Source organism: Tamandua tetradactyla, chromosome 6 (genome assembly GCF_023851605.1).
Source record: "Tamandua tetradactyla isolate mTamTet1 chromosome 6, mTamTet1.pri, whole genome shotgun sequence".
In the NCBI taxonomy this organism is placed as follows: domain Eukaryota; kingdom Metazoa; phylum Chordata; class Mammalia; order Pilosa; family Myrmecophagidae; genus Tamandua; species Tamandua tetradactyla.
This window is the reverse complement of record NC_135332.1, coordinates 44,407,447-44,423,891: the sequence shown is the minus strand read 5'-3', so window position 1 is coordinate 44,423,891 and position 16,445 is coordinate 44,407,447. Positions and strand designations below refer to the sequence as shown.

The 16,445-nt window shown below is 37.9% G+C and overlaps 1 protein-coding gene across 16 annotated transcripts in view; it reads left to right on the top strand.

The window, feature by feature from the left end:
* The window catches only part of ACACA (acetyl-CoA carboxylase alpha), a 449,622-nt gene that overhangs the window by 403,341 nt on the left and 29,836 nt on the right, over nt 1-16,445 (top strand). For 15 of the 16 annotated variants that reach the window (XM_077165076.1, XM_077165070.1, XM_077165071.1 and 12 more), the window contains 4 exons: nt 294-414; nt 3,515-3,611; nt 6,684-6,780; nt 8,227-8,362. In XM_077165076.1, the coding sequence (XP_077021191.1) occupies nt 294-414; nt 3,515-3,611; nt 6,684-6,780; nt 8,227-8,362 (451 nt within the window). Of the gene's footprint in view, nt 1-293; nt 415-3,514; nt 3,612-6,683; nt 6,781-8,226; nt 8,363-10,478; nt 12,736-16,445 lie in introns of those variants that run through there. The other variant, XM_077165083.1, reaches the window with a different exon arrangement.

The following is a 16,445-nucleotide window of genomic DNA, read 5'->3' as shown; positions in this document are numbered from 1 at the left end:
TATTTTCTCCTTTGTATTAGCCATGTATCCCTCTGGGAGCTTCCCAAAGAGCATGGACACACTGAAATAAAAGTCAAAATGCACTACTTTGTGCCAGGCTCCTAAATGAGACATGATACCTTCCTTGAGGAATGGCAAGCAGTTGGAGTGCTTCTAGTTGATGATTGGGACTAGTGGGCATAATTCCACATGTTGGCTCTGCTCTCTTAGCCTTGTAAGTGTTGTTATTGAATTAGTGTATAGGACTGGTTTTCATTGATTGCTGTGCTCTTTCCTTCCCAATCTCCTTTTAGAGTGTGTGCAGTTCAGTTCCTCTTCTGAACTCCAAAGATCCTATAGATAGAATCATTGAGTTTGTTCCCACGAAAGCGCCATATGATCCTCGATGGATGCTAGCAGGCCGTCCTCACCCAAGTATGTATATGTTTTAAGACTCTGGTACCCTGGCCCTCAAGCTTCTAGTCTTCCTTTCAGTCACTGTCCATTCCTATATAAAAGCATGTGACAAAGATAACAGACCTACTAAATACCTGGAAATGAAGAATATCTGAAAAATAGCTCTCTGAAGAAAAAGGTGAAAATCCATAATGACAAAGAGAAAATAAATGAAATGAGATTTAAAAATCAGCCATTGAGTCATAAGCAGTACAGTCACTAACACATTTCTTTTGTTCATTGTGCTTTTAAAACACTTATCACTGAACAAATTCAGACCAAAACATTTAAAGATAAAAAATTTTAAATGTAAAGTTTTTAAAAATCTTTGGGGTTTAAAACTGATTAATCATATCAGTTTTAGAAAAGGTCTTTGAAACCCTTAAATGTATAGTGTGGCTAAGTTCTTCCCAGCAGGCTATTGCTGAACACCCATCCTTCATGTGCCCTTGTTTTCTTATGAGATTGGTGATAGTTTTGGTATTTGCTTCAGTTATTAATGTGAGATTACTTCATGAGATCTTCTGTTCATGAAGTGATTGTCCAGAACTATAAATTCTATAAATGTAGAGCCAGAGACCAAACCCTCCCTCCAGGTTTATTTCACATATCTTTTTGTTTTTGAGGTCGATTTTACCTGACTTTAAAAAAAAGAAATAAGAGGTACCTCCATGTAAGGCGACAGATGTACATTCTAATTTGTCAGCCTATTTGGTTCTTTTAACAGACCTTATCGGAGGTTCTTTTGTGAAACCCCAAATTCCCTGCTACATTTTGAATCTGTTGTCTTCAGGTTCTATAAGGAAGTGTTCGGGGTTTTTTGCACGTTTGTTGCAAATGGAATGCAAAAGATACTTCACCAAATTTTAACATCTTGATTTTGTTGAAAAAGAAAGAACTCTTCGTAAGGAAGCCTTAATAAACCTTTGTGGGTACCCCTCTAAGCTCAGTAGGACTGAAAAACACTCCCTTATACATTTCATTATCTGAGCTTAACTACCACTCATAGATAAATAGCTCCATTTTATAAGCTCAGAGATGCTAAGTGATTTGTGTAAGTTCACACAGCTGTTACTTCTGAGCTGGGGCATAATCTAAAGCCGAACTATAAAATCAACCAGAGAAATGTTGATTTTAATTTAAAATTTTACCTATCTAAACTCCCTTTTCTTGTTAATTATTATGAAAAGAAATAGTTTTTCTTAAATAGCTAGAGAGATCACACAGTAATCTTCTCCCTCAGTTTTGTACTATGATTGTAATAGGGACTATGAGCCTAAGACATCTACCAGCCTTAAAATCCAGGACTTTCCTGGGACTGAAGAATGGGCCTCTTCATTTCTAAAACTCAGAACAAGTCTGAGTGAGTGTTCTGGGAAAAATGGGGAGCCATCTTAACTGGCTTCTAAGTTCTATGTCTGAACTGAATATGACCTGTTCTTTGAGGACTGTAAAGCCCAACTACAACTACAATAGCCATAGCCTACCAAAGACTTCCTCATTGCCCCTCCCACCTCCTGCCAAATCAACACATAAAACATATAAATCAGGAAGGTTTTTAAATGAAGGTTTTCAAAATCCATTTTGAAATGAATTTTGAAGTTCCAAATCATTGTAATTAAAGTAAGAATCATAAACACTGATGGATTTAGAGGTTTGATTTAGAATTTTCATCAAAATTTGAGTGCCTCTTTCAGGGGATGAACAGATGTGTATAGGTAGGCATTATCCTGGCCGTTATTAATGAGATCCACTGAATAAAATGAAATTTGTGATAAGCTAAGTTTTGTGTTTTTTTTGGATAATATTTTTTCATTGACTCCCCAGTAATTCATCCTGCTGTCTATGTGTAGCTAACACTAGCTCCCAAATCAAGTGACTTCAGATTTTAATTTAGTGGAAGCGTTAAGAAAAGCAGATGATTCCCTGTGATAAGTTAAAGCAGATATCTTCTAGGTGAAAAGTTAAAGTCATTTATTAGAGGAGATAGTGCTGTGATATTCTTCAAACTGACGCCCAACACGAGACCAGAATCTAAACGATCAGCTTTGGGCTCACGATAGAGAGATAATTTTGAAATGGATGATCACATTTTACACTGAGGCCATAGAGGCAAGGAATGTAGAACACAGTAATTACAAGTTTAGTCTTGATAAAACACTCTCCATCCTGTTTAAGTCAGCAGAGGTTAGCCTGCTTGGTTCTCCACTTTTAATTGGTTTTGGACTTGGGTTTTTAGGGGGCGGAGGGCTATGTTCAAATTAGAAACTGTGAGCTGAGAGGGTGAGCGAGGAAACGGTATTTGCAGAAGCTTTTATGAGGCCTTGGTCAAACATGGAGACCTGTGGAATGAACATTTTTTCTAGATTAAGGTGTTAAAAGTTATGTGTCTTACCAAGGAAGGAAATCATGTGCAAGGGAGGTTAATGGCATCAGATATGAGCATCTTAACCATTATGTTTTTGCTGTCTGTTAACTCTGAGTATGTGGTCATGACCCTTTTTTGTAGAAATATTATACTTTGTCAACTGTAAGTAAAGTAGCTTTATCCTGTTGCTATTCTGGCAGAGAAACTGACTCTCTTTTCACCAGATTTGGGTCCTCATCTGATCAGTAATACTATTGTGTGGCTGTCTTCAAGCCATTAGAAGAAAATCAGTGAAATCAAACAGATTATAAACTAAGTTTTAAAATAGAAATAGGCATTTTGAAAACATCCTTAATGACTTGGCTGCTTTTTGACAAATGTTTGCAGTGTCTTGAAAAAAGCCAAGTTATTTATTTGAATGCATACAGACTCCCTCTGCTAGCTGAACCCCATCGTTTAACAATAAATGATGCTTTTGCTGATAAATGATTCTTTTTATACAGACTAGCAAATGAAATAGGAGTTGATGTCTGAAGGCAGATGAACATTCAGCTGCCTAATGATTCCATCTATTATAATATGCTTAAAACAAAACAACAAACCCTCCAAAATAATTCCAGAAATCCAACCTTAAATTCATCAGTTCCCATTCATTTTCAGTGGACTGTCTTTCTTTATCCTCTTTGTTTTCTTTTTTTTTTTCTTCTGTAGCCCAGAAGGGTCAGTGGTTGAGTGGATTTTTTGACTACGGATCTTTCTCAGAGATTATGCAACCCTGGGCACAGACTGTGGTTGTTGGCAGAGCCAGGTAAGACCTCTCTTGTTTTGTAATCTCTTTTTCCTCTAAATTAAAAATAAGAAAGGAAATGGCCATTGCTATATAAAATTTTACCAACAATGCTCTCTTTGTCTAAACTTCCTAAGAATATTAGAGTATAGCCACACACGAAGCAGCATTACTAGGGGACTGATTCCCAGAAATCATTTAGTGTGCCTTCTAGTGATGTGTTTAATCTGAAGGCTGATTTTGACATTTCCATTTTATAAAGTAAGAAAAAAGTTCTTTGGGGGCTGTAAAGACCAGCTACAACAGTCTTAGCCCACAATGACTCCTCCTCCCCCAAAGAGCATTTTCTTCTTGAGAGTGGGTGATAAATGAACCAGAGATACATCTGCTTCTCTGTGTAACCTGAGAGAAGTCCCTTATGGCATTGAGATTATATAAATGCACTATATTGGCTTATAATCAGATTTGAATTGCTAGAAAAAAAAACCACAACAACAACAGCAACAGAAAAAGGTTTGCCTGAAACAGGAGCAAATAAAATAAGTTAGAATAGTTTGCTAGAATACCCATATTTTTCAAGTGGGAAATTGAAGTTTCTCTTTTATTTTAATACCTATTCTAAGAAGTGCTTCACTCAACAGCAAGCTCTGCACGAAATAATCTGTAGCACTCACTATAACGAGCACCTGCCAAGGCTGATCTTACTCTAGTTCTGTACTGCAGAGACATACTGCCCTAGGGACCTGCATCCGGAGCTCACCTTCCTCTCAGGGGCATCAGTTTTCCTTATCTTGGTGAAAAGTGGCACCTGCTTAAGATTCTCAAACATGCCACATTGGGTTGAAATTTAGATTCTAGCCTTGAAAATAATTCTAGGCTTTGTGGTTCTCGCAGTAAAGCAGGTCAGCACATCTGATGCTGCCAGTGACAAGGAGCCATCAGATGGCAAATGCCACAGAGAGGATCTTCTCTGACTTTCAGTAGGAGTCAGATCTGGATTCAGCCTAGACTGAAACCCGCAGGAACTAGCTTCCCAATTTCTTCCAAGTCCCAGGTCTTCTACCTCACCTTACAGAATTATTCTTTGTGCCTGGTAAAATATACATATGGGGGTGGAGGTGCAGGAGTGCATTAGACAGTGAGCCCTCCTACCCTAGGTAGGGCCTGTCAGTTTGTTATAAACAATCACATTGCACTAGTACCAACTTTGTTTGGGAATGTGTCTCATCTATTCTGCTTCAGTTTTCCTGTCGGTAAATAATGACAGTTTAAGCTTCAGAAAGCCAAACCTTTGTTAAGGTCTTTAATATCCTCCATGGGAAACAAGAAAATAATGCTTTACACTTATGACTGGAAGAATAAGGATTGTTCTGCAACCAAAATCAGTCAAGCTTGGCTCTGGTTACCTCTGCCATTGTTTATAGCAGCACTCTCTCTTACTTCTTTCGTTCTTTCCATCTGATGAGTTCTGAGCTTCTTACTTCAAATACATACATATGTTCACAAGTATATAAAACACAACGAAGCTAGGTTTTTTCAAAAGCAATGGTATTTCAAAAAATAAATACAAATGTATTCTTCTGGGATTGTTACTGTAAGTGCTGCCAAAACTCGTCTCTGGTATGTATGTTTGGAATATGTGTGCTGTTGGCTGTAAATTGTCTTTTATTATTCCATGGCACCTTGTCCAGGGACACACTATAAAACAAGATGTAGCATCTTCATGTGCTAGCCTGATAAAATTTATATGAAGTATAATAGAAAACAGAAGTTGTTCTGAGCTGTTTTCAAGTTCAATAAATAACTGTAATACTCGGATAAAGATGTTCTTTATTAGGTCACATGGGCTCTAATATATAAGTTACCGATTTAGGGTGGCTTTTGCAATTACAAGTTTCCAGTTGGATTGTTAATCATTGTGAACAGAAATATCTCTAAACCCTCCTGTGTACTTCCTGCTCGTTGTCTGGTTGTCTAGAGGGCTTTTGATTCTGATTCAGTGCAGGCAAGTGACAAGGGGGTGGGTGATCCTCACTCAGGCCCTTGCTCAGGTCTCTTATGATGACAACAATCTATTTCTAGTAGTCAATTCAACCAAAGTCCTCTTTCATGGAAAAGTTTGTTGTGAAGATGCTGTGGGGAATGAGAGACTATAACACATCCTAGTGCTAATGCCAAGGAACGAAGCCAAGAAAGTTAAGATTAAATCATATTTTTGAGAGTAAGGATCCACCCTATACCTTGCAGCTTGCTTGCATGCATGGGTACATACTCTCGCTCTTGCTCTTTCTCTTTCTTCCCTTCCTCCATCCTTCACTTTCTCCCTGATTTTTACTAGAAAATATTTATGAGGACCAACTTGGAATGGTGTCAAGTAATGATGCTCCGGAGGCCTTTGAGCCCTTTTTAACTTAATATAGCTTTGAGATTCAATATATACTACTGATATAGATCAGTATATTTCACCAAGATTAACTACTATTGAAAGTTATCCCTGTCCCATTGTTCCTTTCCAATGAAAAAGAAAGTTAGGGACTTGTTTAACCACCTCCCTACACTTAACACATATTTTTCATCAAACTTATAACAGTCCTCATTCACATACCCAATGGTAGAACCTACTGTATCCTCAAATCTTATCTGGAATCACCTTGTTAGTACTCCATAGAAAATTACATCTCTCTCCCATCAAAGCCAGAAACTGAAAGTTTCAAGTTCCTACTACCTTTCAAACCATTTCCCTCCATCTCCAACAAAGAGATACTCTAGCATGAACTGAAAAATTTCATGTGGCAACCAAAGGAGTATTTGCATGTGCTAGACTATTGAGTCTAAATGCAGAGAACTCCCCTAGTACAACCATTGGTTTGAATTTATCCTGTGGTAGGGCATTTCAGAACAGTTTTCCAGAATATTTAGAATACTAAATTCCTGGAATCCTACATTCAACCACTAGAAAAGCCAGATTCCCACTCCTTGCTGCATTTGTTCCCAGTTTTTCCCCTGAATGTTTTGACGGGGCTTGGAAAATAAACAACTAGCTGTAATGTTGACGTATATTGGGTCCTAATATGCTTCGTTTTTTTTTATCAGGCTAGGAGGAATACCTGTGGGAGTAGTTGCTGTAGAAACCCGAACCGTGGAACTAAGTATCCCAGCTGATCCTGCAAATCTGGATTCTGAAGCCAAGGTGGGTCATCTCAAGTACGCTGTGTACTTGTGTTTAGTGCTGAACTTTCCTTCTATAGGGCTGATAGGCATATAGGGCTGGTGGGCATAATGGAAGGGAGTATTACAAACCACCAATTTTAGAAGGAAGAGCAGTCCAGCAGTCTTGATGATTTTAGACCATCAGGTGCTCACTTATAAGATAATTATGGATAGATTGCAAGCTAAACTCTGCCTTAAAAATATAATAGACCTTTAGTGTAGTGTCGTAGATGCTAGAAAAAAACAGCCTATTCTTCTTAGGGAAGTGATTACAGAAAGTCAGCTGCGGTGATACCACGGAAATTTGGGGCCCAGACTCTCTTGAGTATACATCTGGGAGACCTACAACTAGAATTAATGACAAAGTCTGCTCTGACTCCAAGCATAAACACTATAACCTATTTTTTTTAAAGAGTGCATTTAGGTATTATTGTGCTGTCCATTTTTGAGTTTTTGTATCTAGTCCTATTGCACAGTCTGTATCCCTTCAGCTCCAATTACCCATTATCTTACCTGTTTCTAACTCCTGCTGGACTCTGTTACCAATGACATATTCCAAGTTTATTCTCGAATGTCCGTTCACATCAGTGGGACCATACAGTATTTGTCCTTTAGTTTTTGGCTGGACTCACTCAGCATAATGTTCTCTAGGTCCATCCATGTTATTACATGCTTCATAAGTTTATCTTGTCTTAAAGCTGCATAATATTCCATCATATGTATATACCACAGTTTGTTTAGCCATTCTTCTGTTGATGGACATTTTGGCTGTTTCCATCTCTTTGCAATTGTAAATAACGCTGCTATAAACATTGGTGTACAAATGTCCGTTTGTGTCTTTGCCCTTAAGTCCTTTGAGTAGATACCTAGCAATGGTATTGCTGGGTCGTATGGCAATTCTATATTCAGCTTAGATTTTTACAACCTAACACAAGATCCAGAAAGTGTGGGAATGGAAGAGACTAGAGAGGTTATTCAGCAGTGTGACATTAAGTACCTGTTAATTAACCGCAGTAAAGAAAAAGCTGTTCTAAGCACAGAGGTGACAGGATTTTGAGAAATGGAGCGCACTTGGAGACTATGTACAATTGACTTGTTTTGAGAAGTATGTAATTGAATCATTTAAAGTTGCCTTTGGGAAGCCTAGAATGACAGCTTCTAGCACTGCATTCTTCCATTAAAAGCAGTAAAGTTTCCACTAAAGAATGGTGATATAATTAGGACTTAAAAGTATTTAATAAGGTAAGAAATTGAGCATCCTTTCTTCTCTTTTACTTCAAAGATGATCATCTTGATGAATGACAGTTTCTGTTTGTTTGGTTTGATTTTGAGTTTTTTGAGTCAGTAAAGCCTTGTTCACCTTGGTGAGATTCCCCCTCAGGCAGTATTGTTAATAGTATCTTCCTTTTTGACTTTTCCTCAACAGATAATCCAGCAGGCTGGCCAGGTTTGGTTCCCAGATTCTGCATTTAAGACATATCAGGCTATCAAGGACTTCAACCGTGAAGGGCTGCCTCTGATAGTCTTTGCCAACTGGAGAGGCTTCTCTGGTGGGATGAAAGGTGATTGGCCTAACTCTATGTTGGACAGGTGTCACTTGATGTCAGCAGGTGGGGTGCTGGGAACTGGGGGGCAGTATTAGACTGGGTGGAGCATGTGGGTGTCCTGACTAGCCCATCACCTTCAGCTTCCTGGGGAATTGACTCCTTCTGAGATAACGTCTAAGGTACCACTGGATTGGGACAATTCAGTATGTTTTGCAGTTTTATACAAAACTTCAGAACGATCTACTAGAGTTATTGAGGTGGGATGCTGTTGTACATTTCAGAGGTTGATGATGGGCCATTCTTATGGTACTGGGGAAATATGATTGTGCTTGTCTCTCTCTTTCTCTTTCTTTTCTGGGCATACTTTTTGTTGATGTTATTCTTTTACATTCTGCAGTGACCAAGATAGATGCTTAAATAAGCATGTACTGGGGGAGTAAAAAAACACCGAATTCTATACCAGAGGCTGTTCTTATTGACAATTTGTGATATATTTTATTATCCAACTATAGTCCTGAACCTGAGGCTCCTGAGTCTTATTATAAAAGACTCCTCTGTACTGTGGAAATTGCTTAGTGATTAGGCAACCAGAATCACCATTTACTGAGAATCTTCCATGTGTTAAACCACTGTGGACAGTACAGGGAGAGCTAAAGAAAACACTAGCTTTTACAGTAAATTAGCTTTTTTTCCAAAGACCAGAGATTCATGGTCATGTTAGGCCAGAGATTAAGCACCCAGAGAGTATAAGAGTGGGCAGATGAGTGTAAACTTCATACATCTGGGAAGAACTCAGGATTCTGAATTAGTAGAATGGGTTAAGGGAATATAAAGGAGTTGATACTGCTAGAGTAAATAGAGCCAAGAGCATATGAAATGTGAAATAATGAACTCTCAATAGTGCATCCAGAAATAGCTTGGGGGGGAGCACCTCTAACCTCCAAGGATGGAAAGGCCTGGGGAAGCTACCCTTTTACAGATTATCAGCTATGTGTAGCAAAATACTAGAAACTTATACCAACAAATTTCCTTTACCTGCCTAGAGAGATACCTCTATCTCTATGGCCAGGTCCCCCTAACCAAATGTAGGCGACTAGGGTGTTTTTGTTTTTGTCTTTTTAGTTGAAAAGTTCCCTTCTGCCAGTATTTGCGGGGAACTACCACATTTTGCTCTTTTCTTGGGGAAGACTTGAACTATTCCTGTAAATTAATTTTTATATGCTTTTTTTTAGACTACCAAGTTGAATTATTTTTTGGCCAAGATAATAAATCAGTGAAAATACCATGAGAAATTGAGAGTATAGGTTAACAAGTCAATCTTACATATTTTTGTTGAGTTCCTGTTTGCGTGGTTATACTAGCCTCTTCAGAGAAAACAAAAATAAGTCAGAAACAGGCATTGCCACAAGGAGTCAAGAAAAAATGTTTTGAGAATGATAAAGCCATGAAAGAACTGGGGTTCAAAAGAGGATTTTACTATATCAAAGTTGGAAGTGGTGGTAGAACAACTTTTCATTTCTATATCAGAGGTTCATTTAGCATCAGATTTCCCATGATCCCAGATTTCGTGGCTGTATGATGTACACTAAGACCTGAGAGAGAATGCAGTGCTCTTACTCCTTAGTTAACTGCGTGGGGGGTGGGATGGGGGTGGGGCCATTGAGAATGCATTTTTCCTGAAATTACTAAGGATCAGGACAGGCTATTTTATCCTGACAAGAGTTCATAGCTCAAAAGTTTCTGATGGGCTGTTTCCAGTAAAAGCTTTAATTCTGCTACATATTTTGGCTCAGGCCCAGATTGACTGCTGGTTACACAACAATAAGAACAATGACGATTAAGATTGCTCAATTTTCACCAGAAAGTGTGCTAACATTTTACATGCATTATCTTACATAATCACAATGAGCACCTCTAAGGTGTGGGTTATATTGTTATTCACATTAAGTAAATTTCCTGAGGTTGTTCAGCTAAGAAATGAGTTGGAACAGGGAATCTAGCTCCCTCCAGCACAGTTGGCTGACTAGGGATCAGGACCAGAACCAAATCTCCTAGAATATCCCTAGAATACAGTATCTAGTTTCCTTAGAAAGTCATTATCCGCTTACTCCCCTCTTTTGATTGCCCTTAGGTATTGTGACAAGAAACTTCAAGAGATCAGAAATGAATTATTGGCATGATATAAACCAAGGCCAGCTCTGTCTTCTGAATATTGATGGTGATACGTCCATTTACACACCCTAATACAAATAAGCTTTGGGGAGGGTAGAGATCAGTGTGAAAGTAGGAGAGAGGAGGAAAAGCACTTTTCATATTTACATATAGGTCAGGATGTTTCCTACATATTATCTCCTGTAAAGGGACCTGAACTGAGTGCCTCTTGTCAATTCTCCACATCCCTTGGGGATATGTTTGCAGTTTTGGTTTCAATACTGGTTGGGGATTATGCAGGGAGGGAAAATAAACAATTATACCATCCCTCAGTGCACACAAACACACAGCCAGGAGCCGACTGCACTGTGGGTAAAATGACTCCAAAATTGTGTGTAATGAGTAGGAAAAGATTAGAGACAGCTCTTGCTATGCTGAAAATTGACATTAGTGGAGGGAAAAAAAAATTCTTTACTAGTCAGCCTAGGAGGTCTAATTCAAGCTGTAAAAATATAAATAAATAAATAAAAGCATGTTAAGATGGTATTGGTGCTTTTTCCAATGAGTTCTATCTGGCCAGAAGGCTATTCAGCATAATGCAAAATTAAATTATAAAAACTGGCTGAATATTTAGATGGAAGAGCCATTTGGAAGTCGTTTATTTAGACAAACCGGCAATGACCCACAACAGGGAGACATCAAGCGTGAAATTTACTAGAAATTAGCACCAGGGTCCCAGCCTCAGCATGAATAGCTTGATAGGATGCAAATCCCAGTGATATTAAGCTGCCTCACCGCTAGTGCTACAGGGTCACTCTCAGTTGGCTTTTCATGTTATACTTATTATTTTTTCCTAGGACAGGTTATAAATAACAATAAAAAAACATTTATTGAAAACTTTAACTGGAATGAAAGTCTATTTTAAAATCTCCAATTACTTAGATGTTGAAATACAATGTCAGTCAGCCATAATGGACTCATGAGAGACATTATGCATATGCAGCTTGTGTGTGCCTAATGTTTACCTTCAGCTTGTAACAGATAATCTCTTCCAAGCCAGTAAGATCTATTCCAATTTCAAGAGTGTAGGACACTGGAAACAGCCTGCCACCCTGTCCCCTTGTTTGGTACATGTGGCTACCATAGTTAATCCATGTTGATTAACAGTGAAGACCCTAGGCAGGGTTGATGCATTGGCTACTGAGGACATGCTGAAAAGGATGCATGTGATCACCATTTGTACAGATGTGCTTTTCCCTGAGTGCTGGAAGGCTCCAAGCTCCTACCTCTCCATTGAAGAAATACCAGTATTTTCCATTCCCAATTGCATTTCTCATGGGCTGAGAACTGACAGTCAGCATATGTATAGCTTTACAGTTCCCTGCAGATTTCTAGCCCAAACCCTTACCACTCTTGGCCATGCTTTTGCTCTATGTCTTAAATATGAAGGATTTCAAACAAATGTGTGTCAGATTGTTGCCAAATGATTTCACCTGCCTTTCAAAATGTGTGATATGGGGCTGCTGCAGTTCATTATGAACATGCTGTTAGTAGAGTTTGTTTGTTTATATTTTAATAGCTTTTGCGCTTTTCCGATGTTTTGATGGTTGTATTGTGGGTCTTTTGGTGTTTGACAAAGGCATTCTTTTCAGCTCCAAGCTGGTCGGGTTTTAATGAAACTTGATTCCTCTTTTCTACTCAGTCTTGGGCTTGAAAGATGTTTGTTTGGCACTAAGATCCAGGCCCTTCCCTTGGCTAGCAGTGACATTGTTACAATTTCTGACATTTCTCACCACACAAAAAAATCCAGGAAAAATCTAGAAATATTTAATAATTTATTCAAGGCTCTTTTCTGGTTTTTATTTTACTCAGCTATTGTATTAGATGCTGGAAAGCAGATAACCTCAGCTTCATAACAATCTTTCCTAGTAATAAGAACAGAGTAGTAGAATATGGACTTCAGAGCCAAATGGATCTGGGTTTCCATCTCCTGTCATTTACTCACTTATTTAAGTGTCAAGTTATCTCACCTGTAACTTATAATAAGGCATTATTCTGATGATTAAATTGTTTGTGTATGCACATGCTGTGTATAATCACTGTACATAGTTCAGAGTATGCTAGCCATAATGACTGAAAAAGAACTAGTACATTTCATAAAAAATAAAAAATACACATAAACTCAAACTATTTGCATCTACCATGGAATCAAGTGCTATTGTTTCTTTTGAATGTTTGTTTGTTTTAATTTATATTTTATTATCAAACCAAAACAACATACAAACATGAACATTCTTAACATGCAAGCATTCGGTGCATGGTGTACAATCAGTGGCTCACAATATCATCACATAGTAGTATATTCATCACCATGATCATTTTTTAGAACATTTGCATCATTCCAGAAAAAGAGATAAAAAGAAAAAACTCATACATACCATATGCCTTACCCTTCCCTCTCACTGACCACTAGTATTTCCATCTACTCAATATGTTTTAACCTTTGTTCCCCCTATTTTTTTTCTATACCCCTTACCACTCCCTTTCATTGTTCACTAGTATTTCAGTCTACTCAATTTATTTTAATATTTGTTCCCCCATTATTCATTTATTTTTAATCCATATTTTTTACTCATCTGTCAATATTATAGATAAAAGGAGCATCAGTTACAAAATTGTCACATTTTGAAAACTATATGATTATACATTCATCTTCACATGGCTACTGGTACCCAGCTCTACAATTTCAAACACTTCCCTCTAGCCTCTCTAATACACCTTAAACTAAAAAGAAGATATCTATAAAACGCATAAGAATAACCTCCAGGATAACCTCTTGACTCTGAGATCTCTCAGCCACTGACACTTTATTTTGTCTTATTTCTCTCTTCCCCCTTTCGCTTGAGAAGGTTTTCTCAATCCCTTGATACTGAGTCCCAGCTCATTCTAGGATTTCTGTCCTATATTGCCAGGGAAGTTTACACCCCTGGGAGTCATGTCCCATGTAGAGAGGGGAAGGCGGTCGGCTTGCTTGCCTTGTTCACTGAGAGAGAGAGAGAGGCCACATCTGAGTAACAAAAGAGGTTCTCTGGGGGTGACTCTTGGGCGTAATTTTAAGTAGGTTTAATGTATACTTTGCGGGGATAAGTTTCAGATAAACCCCAAGATTGAGGGCTCGGTCTATTGATTTGGTTGTCCCCACTGCTTGCGAGAGTATCAGGAATTCTCCAAATGGGGAAGTTGAATTTTCCCCTTTCTCTCCATTCCCCCAAAGGGACTTTCCAAACACTTTTTTATTCACTGTTCAAATCAATCATCTGTCTTTCCTTCTGGTTTCATTTGTGCCCTCAGCCTTCTTCTCTATCATTCTCACATTCAGCTTCATTCAGTGTACTAATATGACCGTACTACAATTAGATAGAATTGTGCTATCCATTTCTGAATTTTTACAATCAGTCCTGTTGCATAATCTGTATCCCTTCAGCTCCAATTACCCAAAATCTACCCCATTTCTATCTACTGATAGCCTCTGTTCTTAACTGAAATTCTCCAAATTCATTCATTAATGTTAATTCATTATCGGTGAGACCATACAGTATTTGTCCTTTTGTTTCTGGCTAATCTCACTCAGCATAATGTCCTCAGGGTCCATCCATGTTGCTACATGCTTCATGACTTTATTCTGACTTACACCTGTGTGATATTCCATCGTATGTATATACCACCGCTTGTTTAGCCACTTGTCTGTTGATGGACATTTGAGCTATTTCCATTTCTTGGCAGTTGTAAATAATGCTGCTATAAACATTGGTGTGCAAATGTCCATTTGTGTCCTGGCCCTCATGTCCTCTGAATAGATACCTAGCAATGGTATTGCTGGATCATGTGGCAATTCTATACTTAGGTTCCTGAGGAACCACCATACTGCCTTCCACAGTGGTTGTACCAGTTTACGTTCCCACCAGCAGTGGATAAGTGTGCTTCTTTCTCCACATCCTCTCCAGCACTTGTCATTCTCTGTTTTATTGATAATGGTCATTCTGGTGGATGTGAGATGATATCTCATTGTGGTTTTGATTTTCATTTCCCTAATAGCCAGCGAAGTTGAACATCTTTTCATGTGCCTTTTAGCCATTTGTATTTCCTCCTCTGAGAAGTGTCTGTTCATGTCTTTTGCCCATTTTGTAATTGGGTTGTTTGTCTATTATTGTTGAGTTGAACAATCTCTTTATATATTCTAGATACTAGACCCTTATCTGATATGTCATTTCCAAATATTGTGGAAATATAAATTTCCATTGTGTAGGCTATCTTTTTACTTTTTTGACAAAGTTCTTTGATGCACAAAAGTGTTTAAATTTGAGGAGTTCCTATTTATCTATTTCTTTCTTCAATACTCGTGCTTTGGGTGTAAGATCTAGGAAACTGCCTCCTATTGTTATAAGATTTATGAGATATTTCCCTGCATTTTCTTCTAAAAGTTTTATGATCTTAGATCTAATGTTTAGGTCTTTGATCCATTTTGAGTTAATTTTTGTATAGGGTGTGAGATATGGATCCTCTTTCATTCTTTTGCATGTGGATATCCAGTTCTCCAAGCACCATTTATTGAAGAGACTATGCTGGCCCAGGTGAGTTGGCTTGACTGCCTTATCAAAGATCAATTGTCCATAGATAAGAGGGTCTCTATCTGAACACTCTATTCAATTCCATTGGTCAGTTTATATATCATTATGCAAGTACCATGCTGTTTATACCACTGTAGCTTCATAATGTGCCTTAAAGTCAGGTAGTGTGAGACCTCCAACTTCATTTTTCTTTCTCAGAAAGAAAATATTTTTAGCTATTTGGGGCACCCTGCCCTTCCAGATAAATTTGGTTATTAGTTTTTCTGTTTCTGCAAAGTAAGTGTTTGGGATTCTAATTGGTATTGCATTGACTCTATAAATCAATTTAAGTAGAATTGACATCTTAACTATATTTAGTCTTCCAGTCCATGAACTTGGTATGCCCTTCCATTTATTTAGGTCTTCTGTGATTTCTTTTAGCAATTTCTTGTAGTTTTCTTAGTATAGGTTTTTTGTATCCTTAGTTAAATTTATCCCTAAACATTTTATATTCTTTTGGTTGCAATTGTAAATGGAATTTTTTCTTGATTTCCCCCTCAGGTTGCTCATTACTAGTGTACAGAAACACTACAAATTTTTGAGTGTTGACCTCATAAGCTGCCACTTTGCTATACTCATTTATTAGCTCTAGTAGTTTAGCTGTGAATTTTTCGGGGTTTTTGACATACAGTATCATATCATCTACAAACATCGAGAGTTTTACTTCTTCCTTTCTTTTTCTTCTCTAATTGCTCTGACTAGAACTTCCAACACAATGTTGAATAACAATGGTGATGGTGGAGATCCTTGTCTTGTTCCAGATCTTAGGGGAAAAGTTTTCAGATGATGTTAACTGTGGGTTTTTCATATATTCCCTTTATCATGTTGAGGAACTTCCCTTCTATTCCTATCCTTTGAATGAAGTTCCCTTCTATTCCTATCCTTTGAAGTGTTTCCATCAAGAAACGATGTTGAATGTTGTCCAATGCCCTTTCTGCATCAATCGAGATGATCATGTGGTTCTTCTGCTTTGATTTGTTGATATGGTGTATTACATTAATTGATTTTCTTATGTTGAACCATCTTGCATACCTGAGGTGAATCCTACTTGGTCACAGTGTATAATTCTTTTAATGTGCTGCTGGATTTGATTTGCAAGAATTTTGTTGAGGATTTTTGTATCCATATTCATTAGAGAGATTGTGCTGTAATTTTCTTTTTTTGTAGTACCTTTGTCTGGCTTTGTAATGAGGGTGATGTTGGCTTCATAGAATGAGTTAGGTAGCCTTCCCTCCTCTTCAATTTTTTTTGAAGAGTTTGAGCAGGATTGGTTCTAATTC